At 54.5% G+C, this 12,468-nt stretch overlaps 1 protein-coding gene across 1 annotated transcript in view; it reads right to left on the bottom strand.

Moving 5' to 3' along the window:
• PRIMA1 (proline rich membrane anchor 1) overlaps window positions 1-8,428 on the bottom strand; it is a 59,351-nt gene extending 50,923 nt beyond the window's left edge. The window contains exons 1-2 of the mRNA XM_060097922.1: window positions 8,336-8,428; window positions 1,225-1,360 (exon numbers count right to left, since the gene is read on the bottom strand). Of these exons, the coding sequence (XP_059953905.1) occupies window positions 1,225-1,360; window positions 8,336-8,428 (229 nt within the window). The remainder of the gene's footprint in view (window positions 1-1,224; window positions 1,361-8,335) is intronic.
• Window positions 8,429-12,468: the final 4,040 nt, after the last annotated feature.

The raw sequence follows: 12,468 nt of genomic DNA, 5'->3' as shown, positions 1-12,468 counted from the left end.
AGCCGGGGCCCTACAGTACAGCCCAGGGATTCCTTCAGGAGAGAGCAGGAGGGTGAGCATCTTGGAATGGCAGGATCCTGCAGAGGCCTGGAGCACAGGGCCTGGTAGGTTGAGGTTCTTGACTTTAACTTGCACTTGAATCATCTCAGAACTTGTTAGGATGCCACTTCCTAAGTCCCACCCCAAAGGCTCTGACTTAGTGGGTGGAAGTGGCCCTGTGCAGCTGCACTTTAAAACGAATGCCTCAGGCGATGCTGAGGGCCACACTTTGAGAAGCACTGAGCCACGGGTGTCAGGGAAGAATGGAGACAGGTGGGGGCCTAGCAGACAAAGTGCAGAAACACATGTGAACTGCAAAAGATTCCACCAGAACACCGCATCCCTGCCTGCACACCGCAAGCTTGGAAACACGGCTTACCAGAGAATAAGCCTCGTCAAAGTTATTTAAAATATGCCCCAAATAACTCAACGGAGATGTGTTTAATGAGGTGGATCCACACATGAGCTTGGGCATTCTGTAGGCCGCAACTTGAGTGATCAAACCAAAATACAGAGTCTCTTGTTAGAGACCTTATCAACTGGCACTTGTAAGCAGGGAACTTAACCCCTACGGGTCAGGACTGAAGCCGTTTCTGGCTAAAGAAACCCTCCTTTGTTTGCAATCAAATTGTTCAGAGATGAAATCAAGGCAAACAAGTGACCGGGGTGGGGGAGGGGATGCGCGGGTGTGTGTGTGTGTGTGTGTGTGTGTGTGTAGCAGAACTCGCTGCAAATAGCTGAATGGCACCCGAGTAACTTTGCTCTCAGAGCCTCCACCTCGGTTCTATCCTAATTGCTCCTTTACACATGAATTAAAATCAAAAAATGAAGCCATGCTCACGGGAGGGGTATTTCAGACCAGTGCCCATAGCTGCCCCCCTTCAAGGTCTGGCCTTCGGAACAATCCAGGCAGAGCCACTCATCAAATGGAGATGGACTTTTATCTGATTAACCCATGGAGAAACATCCTTCTGCATCTCACAGGAACATTCTGTGGGAAAGACGTTTTGCAGACTGCAGGGAAAAGTTGGGTCTTGGCTTCCCTCCTGCTCGGCCAGTGGAAAATTACAAAGGAAACAAGGCTGCCCTCTGCTTCCTGGCTTCCCGGGAACCTGCTTCCCGGGTCCTTCCTGGGCCCCGGAAAACGCGAAGAGAAACCGGAACCAGAGCTGAGCCTTTACTTACCTGGGGCGGAGAGGAGTCGGGGAGGCGGCGGGGGCGGCGGGGGCGGGGGCAGCGGGGGCGGGGGCCGGCACTGGCAGATGTGTTGGCAGCTGTCCGTCACCTTGGAGCAGGACTTCCGGGGCTCCCCGTGTGTCACCTGCAGGAATGGGCACGGGCGCCCGAGAGAAGCCAATGCGGCATCTGGGAGCCCAAACGGGACCACCCCAGCCCACGCACCCCTCCCCAGACCTAGGCAGGAGGAAGAGCCAGAAGCTGGGCTGGCTCGCAGGGAACAGTGTTACGCGGGGCTGGCCTGGCAGAGATGGAGACCTAGGTTGTATGTCCAGCTCTGTGGGATCGGGGCAGTTGGCTTGGGCATTCATGAGAAGCTTCTAGAATCTCCTCATCGTGCAAATGAGGAAACTGAGGCCCAGGCAGGAGAAGTGGCCGCCTGAGGTTCTCACACCCAGATGGTGACAGGACACTGATTTTACCTTCTGCGTAACCTGACCTAACCGCTTCTCCCATCTGCCCAGCTACGGTGCAGGACCAAGCCCTCGCCTCCTCTCTGGCCACAGTTCCTGATGGCCTCTCTGTGTCCACTCTGGGCCAAGGTTCCCCCACCTTGGGGGAGGAACCTTACCTGGCCAGACCTCTGCTCTGGTGGCGCACGTGACGAAGGGAGCAGAACAACCACCCCAGTGTGATCCACGAGCCACCAGAGTGGCCTTGTGGGAAACACACCTGACCACACTGCCTGCACCCCCCGCCCCGCCGTGCCCGGATGCTCACCCATAGCTCAGGGGAATCACAGGGCTGCAGGGCCCTGCAAGGGAGGGCCCCCCTCCCCTCCTGCTCTGGCCTTCGGCTCTGCTCTGAAAGCCCTCCTTCCGGTGCCTGGCCCCTGGTCATGCTCCCTCCCTTTGAGCACGCTGCTCCAGTGGCCTGGAATCTTCTCTGACACCTTTCCCTCTGCTTTACCCATTACTCAGCTTGGCTATCACCTCCTCAGGGAAGCGTCTCTGACCCCCCCCCCCCCGCCACCAGGTCAGATCTCCATTTTACAGGTTCTCCTGGCACCGGATTTCACTCTGTGTGGCAGAAATCCACGTTGGGGTGTTTACCTAGCTCAGCCGCGTATTTACCACTGGACTCTAAGGTCTATGGGTCAGGGGTCAGGCCTTTTATTTTTTTCTCTCGCCATCATAACACCTAAGGAAATGCCTGGAATTCACCAGAATCCACATCTCTTGATTCCTGGGCTGCTGTTCTTTCAACACCAGTCCCACTCTCCCCATCTGTAAACTAAAAAGGGGAGCAAAAGTGGGTTGTGTTCACCCAGCGGTTCCCAGCCTTTCTTGCACATCAGAATCTCCAGGCAGCTTTAAAAAATACTCATGCTCGAGCTTTTCCCATGCCAGTTGTCAGAATTTCTACAGGTGGAGCTGTGCATGCGTATTTTGTTGAAGCATCCCAGGTTAAACTTCTCTGTAGCCAGTGAGAGAATGGCTGGTTTAGACCAACTGCCAGCATCCCTCTCTATGGCAGAGTGCCATAAATCTTGGAACCTGGCATTTTCTGCCTGTCCAGAGAACAGCGGATTTAAAGACATGAAGGAAGAGTTGGTGGTCACCCCCTACTTCAGTGATGCCCACAGTTCATTTCTCTGGCTATCATCTCCGCTGAGTAGAAACCCAGAACCCCAGTTTCCCTGCCACCAGCCACGGAAGGCCTGCCTTTGGAGGCCAGTGCAGACCCTTGGCTGCACGTGTTCCAGGCCCGCAGGGCTCGGCTGATCCCTTGCCCCTTGGCAGATGTGAACAGGATGGGTAATGGCTACCGGAATGGCAGCAGGCGGTGGACTGATTTACAGCCCTGACTTAATATTGACGAGGCCACGAAGCTCCTGCTCACCACCTTTCAGTGTTTTTAAAGGACCACTGACTGCATTTCAAACTCTGGAAGGCAATCTTACCTCCCGCCAGGAAGAGCATATCCTCAGACCGTGAGCCTTTTCTGTTATTTTACGGAGAGGATTAACTCCTTAGACGTCATGGCAAATCCACTGGCTTCTCCCCCAGCGGAGTTGTCAGCCCTCCCATCACCATCTGGATTCTGACCTTCTAAGACCATGGCGGTTGCTCAAAATCTCCCTTCTCCCAACGGCTGGCCTCTGAGATTGCTTCTCCACTGAACCCTACCAAGTGTGCAAACTTCAAGCAATGCCATTGCCAAAGCAATTACTTTCCCACTCTCCAAGGTGCAATTTATGGAAGAGCGTTCAAGGGCAGCACGTTTCTTTAACCTGGCCCAACACAATGACCTATTTTCGTGAGAGGCTGTAAGGGCACATATGTATAGGAGTGCTTAATGTGATGGAATTACAGGCAGGGAAACCAGGGCCAAGTTTCAAGGCTGAAGTGGGGGAAGTGAAGGCACACACTGCGTGTTCAACATCTGTGGTCTCTCGTATCACGGTCCCACTGAAATGCTAGCGGGCACAACTGCTTACCCAAAGGTCATCACAAAATTAGCGAGCCTGAGTGGGCTGTCCTTCTCCCCGAGGCGGGGACCCCTTGGGCTCCTCACCGGTTTGGTCCAGTGCAAGCCTGTGGCTGCTGAGCCTCCCTAGACTGACAGCTGGTGACACAGGTCCTTTATCCACTCGCCAACTTCTATGCATCCTTCAAACTCAGCTCTTACGTGGCTTTCCCAGGCAAGCTGTCCTGAACCCCATGCTCCCCCACATTAGACCCAGCTGCCCAGTGAGGCCTCTCCACCTCGTAAACCCTCCCCTTTGGGGCACTTTTCCCACTGTTAATGTCCTCCCACACTAAGCTGTGAGCATCTTGGAGCAGAAAGGTAGGTGAGTCTGTGCTTTATCAATCCTGACCAAGTGTGACTTCCTGAGCCCTACTGTGTGTCAGTCATGGGAAACAGGCTCTCCTTCACCATGAGGATAATCAAGAGAGGTAGCTCTTATCATCCACACTTACTGGCTGGGATGACAGGCTTGGCAAAAGCTAAGTGATTTACCAGAGTTGCATAGGGCCCGGCGTTCCGTTGGTGCTGAGTAAAAACGTGTGCCGGGGATTGTCTGCCCAGCAGTGGAGAAACGTGCAATCTACCCCGTCCCCAGCTCCAGGTCCACTTTGGGATTCTGCGGGTCGGCAGTGTTGTGTTTAGACCAGCAGAGAGGAAACCTCAGTACCACGAGCTTGTCTCAATGCCTGGCTTGGTGGGTTCACATCCTGGGGAGTCTTACAAGGAGAAGAAACTTGCCCCTGAAGTCACTTGCTCTTAGCTAGACTTAACCAAGAAGCAGAGGCCCAGAGAGGTCAATGACCCGCCTAAAGCCGGTGTCGTGACTTCCTGTGACCACGTTTTATTCCAGTTTTGCCATCTCCTGCCTTCCTGTCCCTGCTCTGCAGCGTTCTCCTGGGGCCAGAATCCTGAGGCACAGAGAGGTCCTGCAGTCACCTGGATTTGGTCCCTGGCGGCGTGGTCTGGGGGACACGGTGCTGTGGCAGCCGGTTCCCACTTCTGGCCAACCAGTGTAGCTCTCTGGCCCAGGCCTCCTAAATTGTCCTTGAATCCATTCACCTCTCCTCACTCCCAGTGCTACAGCCCTAAGCCAGGACACCATCACATCTCCACTGGGTAGACCTGCCTCTCTCCTAGCGTTGCCAGATAAAATACAGGACACCCTGTAAAGTTTTAGAGCAACAACAACACTTTTTAAGTATAAATATGTCCCAAATATTGTATGGGATATACTTAACGCTCAAGAACGATCCATTGTTCATCTGCAAATTTAACTGAACCGCCTGTATTTTTATTTGCTAAATCTGGCAACCCTACTCTCACCAGCCCCTGTGCCCCTTGCCTCGCCCCCTCCCTGAATCCCAACTTTGTGCTGGAGCTGGACTGAGATTTCTAAAATGCCAATCTGAAGATTGTGTCGTCTCTTTCTTAAAACTTTCCACGGCCCCTAGAGCCCTCAGGATCAAGTCCAAACTGTAAGACACGATGTTAGTGGCTTACAACGGAGGCCTCACCTGCGTTCTTCCAATGCCCTGCGCTCTCCTCCCACCTCGGGGCTGTTCCCTCCACCGCCTGGACACTTCACTCACGCTTGCATCCTGACTCCTGATTTCTCCTTGTTCATGTCTCAGCTGAAGCACTGCATCTGCGAGGTTTCTCTGAATCTTCCACAAGCTCCTGTTTCTGAGCTATTTGCTCCTGTTGAGCACTCCTGCCTATTATGACTTGTCTAACAATCTCTCCAGTGCTAGACTGTCAATGCCATGAAGGTGGGGACCCCTAGATCCCTTGCACTTAACACGGGGGGCCCTGGCAAACAGTAGGTGCTCAATAATTGCAGCTGACTAAATAAGTGAAGCTGTAATGACTGACCACAGGGGCGGGGGGTCGGCATCGCTTGGGTCTGGGATGGCTCCTCATTGGCACACAGAGACCCACAGGCCCGGATCAGAGCCTGTCTCCATGACAATTGGTTTAGGGGGGCGCCCACAAAGATGATGGCTTCTGGCATCTTTTATCGAGACAGTAACTCGATACTGTTACAGCGCCAGAGTAACTTGATGAGACACACTCCTGTCACACCTAATAAATTCGCCCGCCTGTCATCCTCTTCACTTGCAAAAAAAAAAAAAAAAAAAAGGACTCATCTGGAAGTGAACTTAGAAGAACCCTAAATCACAAAAGCTCAAAATCTCAATTCCAGACACATGAAGGAAAAAAGGGAAGAGCCTGAAGAGTGCCCCCACCAATCTTGTGGCTATTTCATGTCATCTGACTGTAATGATTAAGTTTCTTATCATCCAGGCAGCAGCCGGAGGCTCCGGGCTGATCTCAAGGTTGGAACCTGGTGCTTTGAGGGACCACAGACCTCTTGCTTCACCAATTATCGTGCTGGTCTCACCCTTCCAGATGTTTACAACTTAGAGGGATTTTTCTGGCAAAAAGCTCATGAAAGCACAGATAGATTTCTTTATATTCAAGAAACTCCTATAGACGTGACAAATGATACTCTCTCCACTTAAAGGGAAACACATGGCTTTGTGCACTTCGATTTTTCCTCTTCTCCCCTCTCTTCTCCTGGTTTCAGCTCTTTTGCTCAAAAACCAAATCCATTCCTTCCAAAGCCCCTTTTCCCTTGACTTCTCAGTCCTTGTCATTTGTAGATGAATCTTTCCAATGCCTCCAGCCAAGATTTTACCCATTCTACTTGCCTGGAGGATTTCTTTTCTAATTGATTTTCACAAAATTTGATTTGTATTGAGTAAGGGCATCTGAAATACACACACACACAAACTCACACACACATTTGCTTGTGCGAGTACTGCCTGGCTGAAGAACACTACTAAAACACGAAGCTACTTTACAAAATCCTTTCTTTTGGTGGTGGGAGTGGGTAGGGAGGTGGTGGATCTGCTGTTTCTATCCTGCTAGTTCCTGCAGAAAATTCCAGTCCTTGGAGATTAACAACATCATCATGTTGCTCTCCGTACTACCTGAAAAAGTCTCCCAGAAGAGGGAAAATTGTAAACAAATGAATACAAAAGGGAAGTGAGCTTAACACCTGAGGTTCAGCTAAAAGTTGAACAAGAGAAACTGGTCCCAAACCACCCAAGTGTTTCGAAGTGACAAAAGTCTGAATCCCGCGGAGGCACAGCTGAGTTTAATAACTGCCGTTTCACACATTAAACAAAGCTGTCAATTCCGAAAGGAAAACAATTGTGAGTGACACAGAAGCAAGCCAGGGAAGAGAGCACAAGATGGGCCTGGCGCTGCAGGAGGGGGGTATGCCCCTCCCCCACTCGAGCTCTCCCCGCAGCTGGCTGGTTCCAGCATTAGAGCCCCTGGTTCTCTCCAGGGGTCACCAGGGCTTCCATACAAGCAGGACTGACCACCCTGGTTCCCAGCAACACCCCGTCACTTGGGACAGCTCATGAACCTTGGCAGCCTGGCAAGCAGTGTTGCTCAATCCCATCTTCTCTGGACTGTCACCTCTTACTCAGGGCAACTATCTGAATAGTCCCCAAGCCCCAAAATGCCAACAGAAGGACATGAAGCTGCAAATACCCCAGAGTGGGTATTTCCATGACTGAAATGGTAAAAATGCTGATCAAAACAATTCAAAATTGTTGATCAGACTACGTAGCAATCAACAGAATACCTGGCTAGCCAGATAGATGAGTGTCGTTACTATTACTGACATCAATAAGGGCAGCAACAGCTACCATGTAGTGTTTATTATGGTTCAGGAGCTGCGCTAAGTAACCTTTATCTCATCAAGTACTTATAATAGCACAGCGAGGAAGAAGAAACCAGAGCCCAGAGAGGTTAAGCACACTGTCTAAAGTCCCCCAGCTGGTAAGGGGCAGAGCTGGGCTCAAAATTCAGAGCTGACACCAAAGTCCACCTCTTCACCATTCCACTGTACTGCTGACTGTGTGCATTCTGGGAGGGACTAGGGACCATCCCATCTTACCATCTCTCTGACCCTAACACAGGTCACTCGAGTTGGTGGCTACCTGGTCTCTGCCCTGGGGACTAGGGGGCCCAGGGTGAAGATTCCATCCTCAGGCAGTCCTTGTAGATGGACAGCTCCTTCTTACATTCCCCGACCAGTGGCCACCTCGCAAAATCTGTCCACATCCTCAACTCGACTACCCTCAAGAAACAGCCCCTTCTGTGTTGAAGTCCCGTTTAAGAAGGCTAATATGAAGCTTACTAGCGGCTCTGATGGGAAATACAGAAGGTATATTCTTGGTATCATTTTTCTTTTTAAGTTTGTAAAAGCTCTAAGGTTTCTTTGTCTGCATGTCTGCAATAGAATATTATCAACAAGAAGGCATTCCCTCAGCCCTTTCTGTTCCAAGGCGCTGTCCTGCAGGCCTCAGCAGGCCAGGACCGAAGCCTCCTTCAGGAGTTTCTTATCTTTTCAGGGCGAGAGTATGCATCCTTTCTTTTCCTAAACTCTTCCCAGGACCAATCAGAGGGGCGACTGCAGGAAGCCAGGGTCGTGGGAGTGAAGTGACAACCACCCCCTACCCGGTCCTGACCAGGAGGTCCTCGGGCGCGCGCAGCCCGCGCCACCGCTCACCTGCACGAAGCCCCAGAGCGGGTGGAGCGCGCAGTGCAGCAGCAGTGAGGGCCAGCAGTAGCCACGGCGCAGCGCCAGGTCCCGGAGGAGCATCTCGGCCCGCGGCACCCGCTCCCGGGGCGAGCTGTCAGGGGAGCAAAGCTCGGGTCAGGAGGGCGCCGCTGGCACCATCGTGGTTGCGCACCCGCACACGCGTAGCAGTCCAGATTGGGCGGGCACGCCCCGCACCCTGGGGCACCCTCGTAAACCAAGCGCGGCCTTTCGTTCCAGCTTGCATCCTCGCTGACCCTTCATGCACACTCACAGGGGCCGGCATCCAAGAACTTACAGTCCGTCGTGGTGCACGCCCCCGGAATCCTGCGCGCAAACCCTGGCCCCAAGCACACCTCCAGAAACAGCCAAGCACGCTTACCGAGGCCCGTGCACCTCCCCAGAAACAGCCATGCACAACTCTCTCCCACTGTGAGCACACTTCAAACCCGGCGGGCACCATTCACCCTGCGTGCACACCCACAGAAACAGCCGTGCACACCCACCGACTCCCGCACGCACGCTCGCTGACCCCGCATGTACACGCTGCGTGCACCCTCTCTGCCCCGCCGGCCCTCACTGCGCACACTGCAACACATGCACCTCAGTGCGCGCCCCGTTTGCCCTCGCGCTCTGCCGAGCCCCGGCCTCCGGCCTCAGGGCACGAGCTCCCCCCACGTCTCCATCTCCGCCCGCACCCCTCCGGGGCCTTACGCCACCTTGCCTGGCGGCGGCCCCAGCCGATCCTCGGCGCGAGGAAGGGAGGCTCTCGCTCCCCCCGCGGCAGAATCTGTTCCCGAGCGGCGGGACGGCCCCCATTTAAAGCCAGCCGCCTCCCCAGTCCCCCGCCCTCTAGGCGGGGCCTCGGTCCTCACCCTGGTGACTGCGCGGGCGCCTGGGGGCTTCACATGCCTGGGAGGAGCGCCGGGCACTGGAGCAAAAGTTTGCGCGCGGTTTGGGCCTCCGGGTCGGCTGAGCCGGGGGCCCCGGCAGGGCGCGCTCGCACGGGGCGCAGGGCGCGGTGGCTCCGGGCTGCGCCTGGCCGCGCGCGGGGCGGGAGGGGCGGCACCCCGCGCCCAGGGCCGGGGCGGGCTGCCGAGGCGGAGGCGGAGGGCGGGGAAAGTCTCCTCCTAGCCGCCTGGAGCGGGCGGTGCGTGCCCTCCCCGGGTCCCCGCCCTCCGCGGTGGCGCCGCGCGGCTGCCCGGGGCGCTGGTGTGCCCGAGCTCCGGTCGCCCGTCACGCCGGCCCGCGAGAAGCAGCGGCTAGAGGCGCTGGCCTCGAGCGCCTGTTCTGGCCGCAGGGCCGCGGGCGGAGGCGAAATAAATAATGCACGAAAAAGGAAAACAGACGTGAGCCGAGCCAGAGCTCGCCCGCCTCCCGCCCGCGCTCCCCGCCGCCGCAGCTGCCGCCAGCGCCGCTGCAGTGATTCCTCGTCTCCATCTAGTGAGGCTATTGTGTATTGGGCGCTTAATAATTTATTTATCCACCCGCGAGGCAGAGGACTCCGGCTCCCGAGGGTCTTGCTCCTTGCCTGCCGTCCCCGCCGCCAAGTTTCTCCTAGGGGGCGGGAAGGGGGTAAGGACTGACTCGTGGAGACCCCTTTTTGCTCTCTATCCCTGCGGAATCCCTCCCCTCCTCCACCCCATTCGGACGGGGCCGAAGGCGCCCCGGTTGCCCGGGCTCGAGGTGCAGGCCGCCACTCTCGGGGCCAAGTGCTGTGCTCTCCCTTCTGTAGTCCCGGGCGGGGGGGACCGTTCCAGCCACACGGCTGCACCTTGGAAGGAGTTGCCGACGGCCCCGGGGAGGACCTCTCCACCACTGCTTTTCGTCAGCCATCTCAAACTCCTGTTTGAGGCGAGATTATCAACAAGTCGGTGGCGAAGTAGCGTTACGTTTCTTTCAGACAAGCTGCCCCGGGCCCCGCCAGGCCGCACCACAGGTATGCACGGCCTCGGCTGATCGGGTGGGAGCACCTGGCGAGCGCTTGGATTGATAGAGGGGCTCTCCGGAGCGCCCCCGCCCCCAAGGCATGGACAATCTTATTTTCAGGTTGGGTGAAGGAAGCAGGGGGTCAGGACAGAGAGCGGAGAGTCAGACACCATAGCTCATTCATCGAAGGAACATTTACTTAGTTCCTTTCCCCAATCTCTCTGGGCACCCTTAAGTCACCCCCTGTAAACACACACTCTATAAACTGCTCTGCAAACCGGCTTTCAGACCAATTTCCTAGCGACCTCTCTCATACTGAGTGCTGACCCGAGGCACTTCTCCATGCAAACTCGGTAGAGCCGCATCTGAACCAGGGAGACGTTTGGACACAATCGTGAAGGAGGCCTTGTCCCTTCCCTCCAAGAGCTTGGGGTCTGATCTGGGAGACAGATAACAAAACCAGCCATCCCACTGTCCATTGGCATTCTGCTGTCAGCTGTGTGTGACAAAAGCACTATAAGGGGAGGAGAGAGCAGGGAAAACTGGAGGGAGGGTCAGGAAAGGCTTCCAAGATTGGGTGACCGGCCGGGAGTGGGGGAGTATTTCAGGCATTGGGCACCCCCTGGGCAAAGATGTGGAGATGCTTGTTCATTTGTTCATTCATTCCATACATAGTGTCCGGAACACCTACTAAGGGCCAGACAGAGCATTCGATGCTGGGTAAACAACAGTGGACAGATCAGATCTTCTTGTTGCCTTTAAGGGGCCCACCATAGTGGGAGGAGGGACAGGAAGAAAATATTGACTGGTGTCAGGGCAGGAGGGGCTTCCTGGATGACTTGCTTTCACCAATGGTTTGAAGCAGGAGAATGAGGCACAAAATGAGCCCTATTGGTCAGCTGAGGTCAAAATAACACGGTATTTTAATGCCTTTCCAATTAAGCCAGCCAGGGTATTTTGTTCAGTCCACGACTTCAGTCTTTAGATATGGCAGCAGCCCCTGAGGTTTATACAGAACACTTTGCTACTTAAAAATGTTCTTAAATCACATTCTAATTCAGTTCTTACAATTCTGTGGGGTAAATGTAATTGCGCCATTTGGCAAGCTCAGAGATGTGACTTTCCCAGGATCACACAGCTGCTCACCTGGGATTCAGAAGTACCGGCCCCAACCAGAGGTCCAACACTTCAGGAGAACCTAGGCAGGTTGTGCCTGTCAGAAAGCCTGCATCATCCATTCTGATCTTCAGTGTTCCTGTACTGGACCCAGTCTACACACCTCCTGAGTGTCAGCTGGCTCCACCTCCTCCCAGCCCTCCTAAAGCCATGGAATATCACACCTCTCTTAGGGTGAAGGCCAAGCAACCCACGGTACCTGGGATCTGCCTACCCGGGCCAGGTAACTCTCCTCAAGAAATGCAGGGGCCGGCTTCCCTGGTGGCGCAGGGGTTGAGGGTCCGCCTGCTGATGCAGGGGACACGGGTTCGTGCCCTGGTCCGGGAGGATCCCACATGCCGCGGAGCGGCTGGGCCCGTGTGCCATGGCCGCTGACCCTTCGCGTCTGGAGCCTGTGCTCCGCAACGGGAGAGGCCACAACAGTGAGAGGCCCGCGTACCTCAAAAAAAAAAAAAAAAAAAGAAATGCAGGGGCGTCAAACCTTGCAGCAAATTTTGACGAACAAAAGACAAGAGATGGGAGGGAGCCAGCATATGGATGGTAGTAGTTCCATTTGGCCTGTCAGGAGATGTCCAGCAGGTGTGATTGAGTAACGGGCAGTGTTTTCTTCCAAACCTGCAGCCACCTGGATAACCCACAGCCTTGTATTCACTGTCCTCCTTCCTTCCTTTACTTCCTTTTTCCTTTCTTTTTCTTGTCCTAGGATTGTAGCCCTCAATAAAGTGTTAGCAAGCAAGCATTGCTTCATGCTTTGTCTCCTAAGGAACCAGGGACAATGGGCACCACAAGGGGTCCAGAAAGCAAGTCTTCAGGATCAGATGTTGGAGCTGGATTTCCCATCTATCTGGAAGCCACGGGGGCCCCATTACTGACAGGAAGCAGGTCATAATCACGCATATATTTGACATTACTATTTGTAAAGCTTCACCTCTGGCTAAGTGAAATGAGATGTGGGTACAAAGCAAGGCTATGGGAGGTCAGGTGGCCACTGTGTTTGA

The sequence above is a fragment of the Mesoplodon densirostris genome, chromosome 4 (assembly GCF_025265405.1).
Source record: "Mesoplodon densirostris isolate mMesDen1 chromosome 4, mMesDen1 primary haplotype, whole genome shotgun sequence".
In the NCBI taxonomy this organism is placed as follows: domain Eukaryota; kingdom Metazoa; phylum Chordata; class Mammalia; order Artiodactyla; family Ziphiidae; genus Mesoplodon; species Mesoplodon densirostris.
Note: the sequence above shows the minus strand (reverse complement) of the source record. Positions and strands in the feature narration are given on the sequence as shown.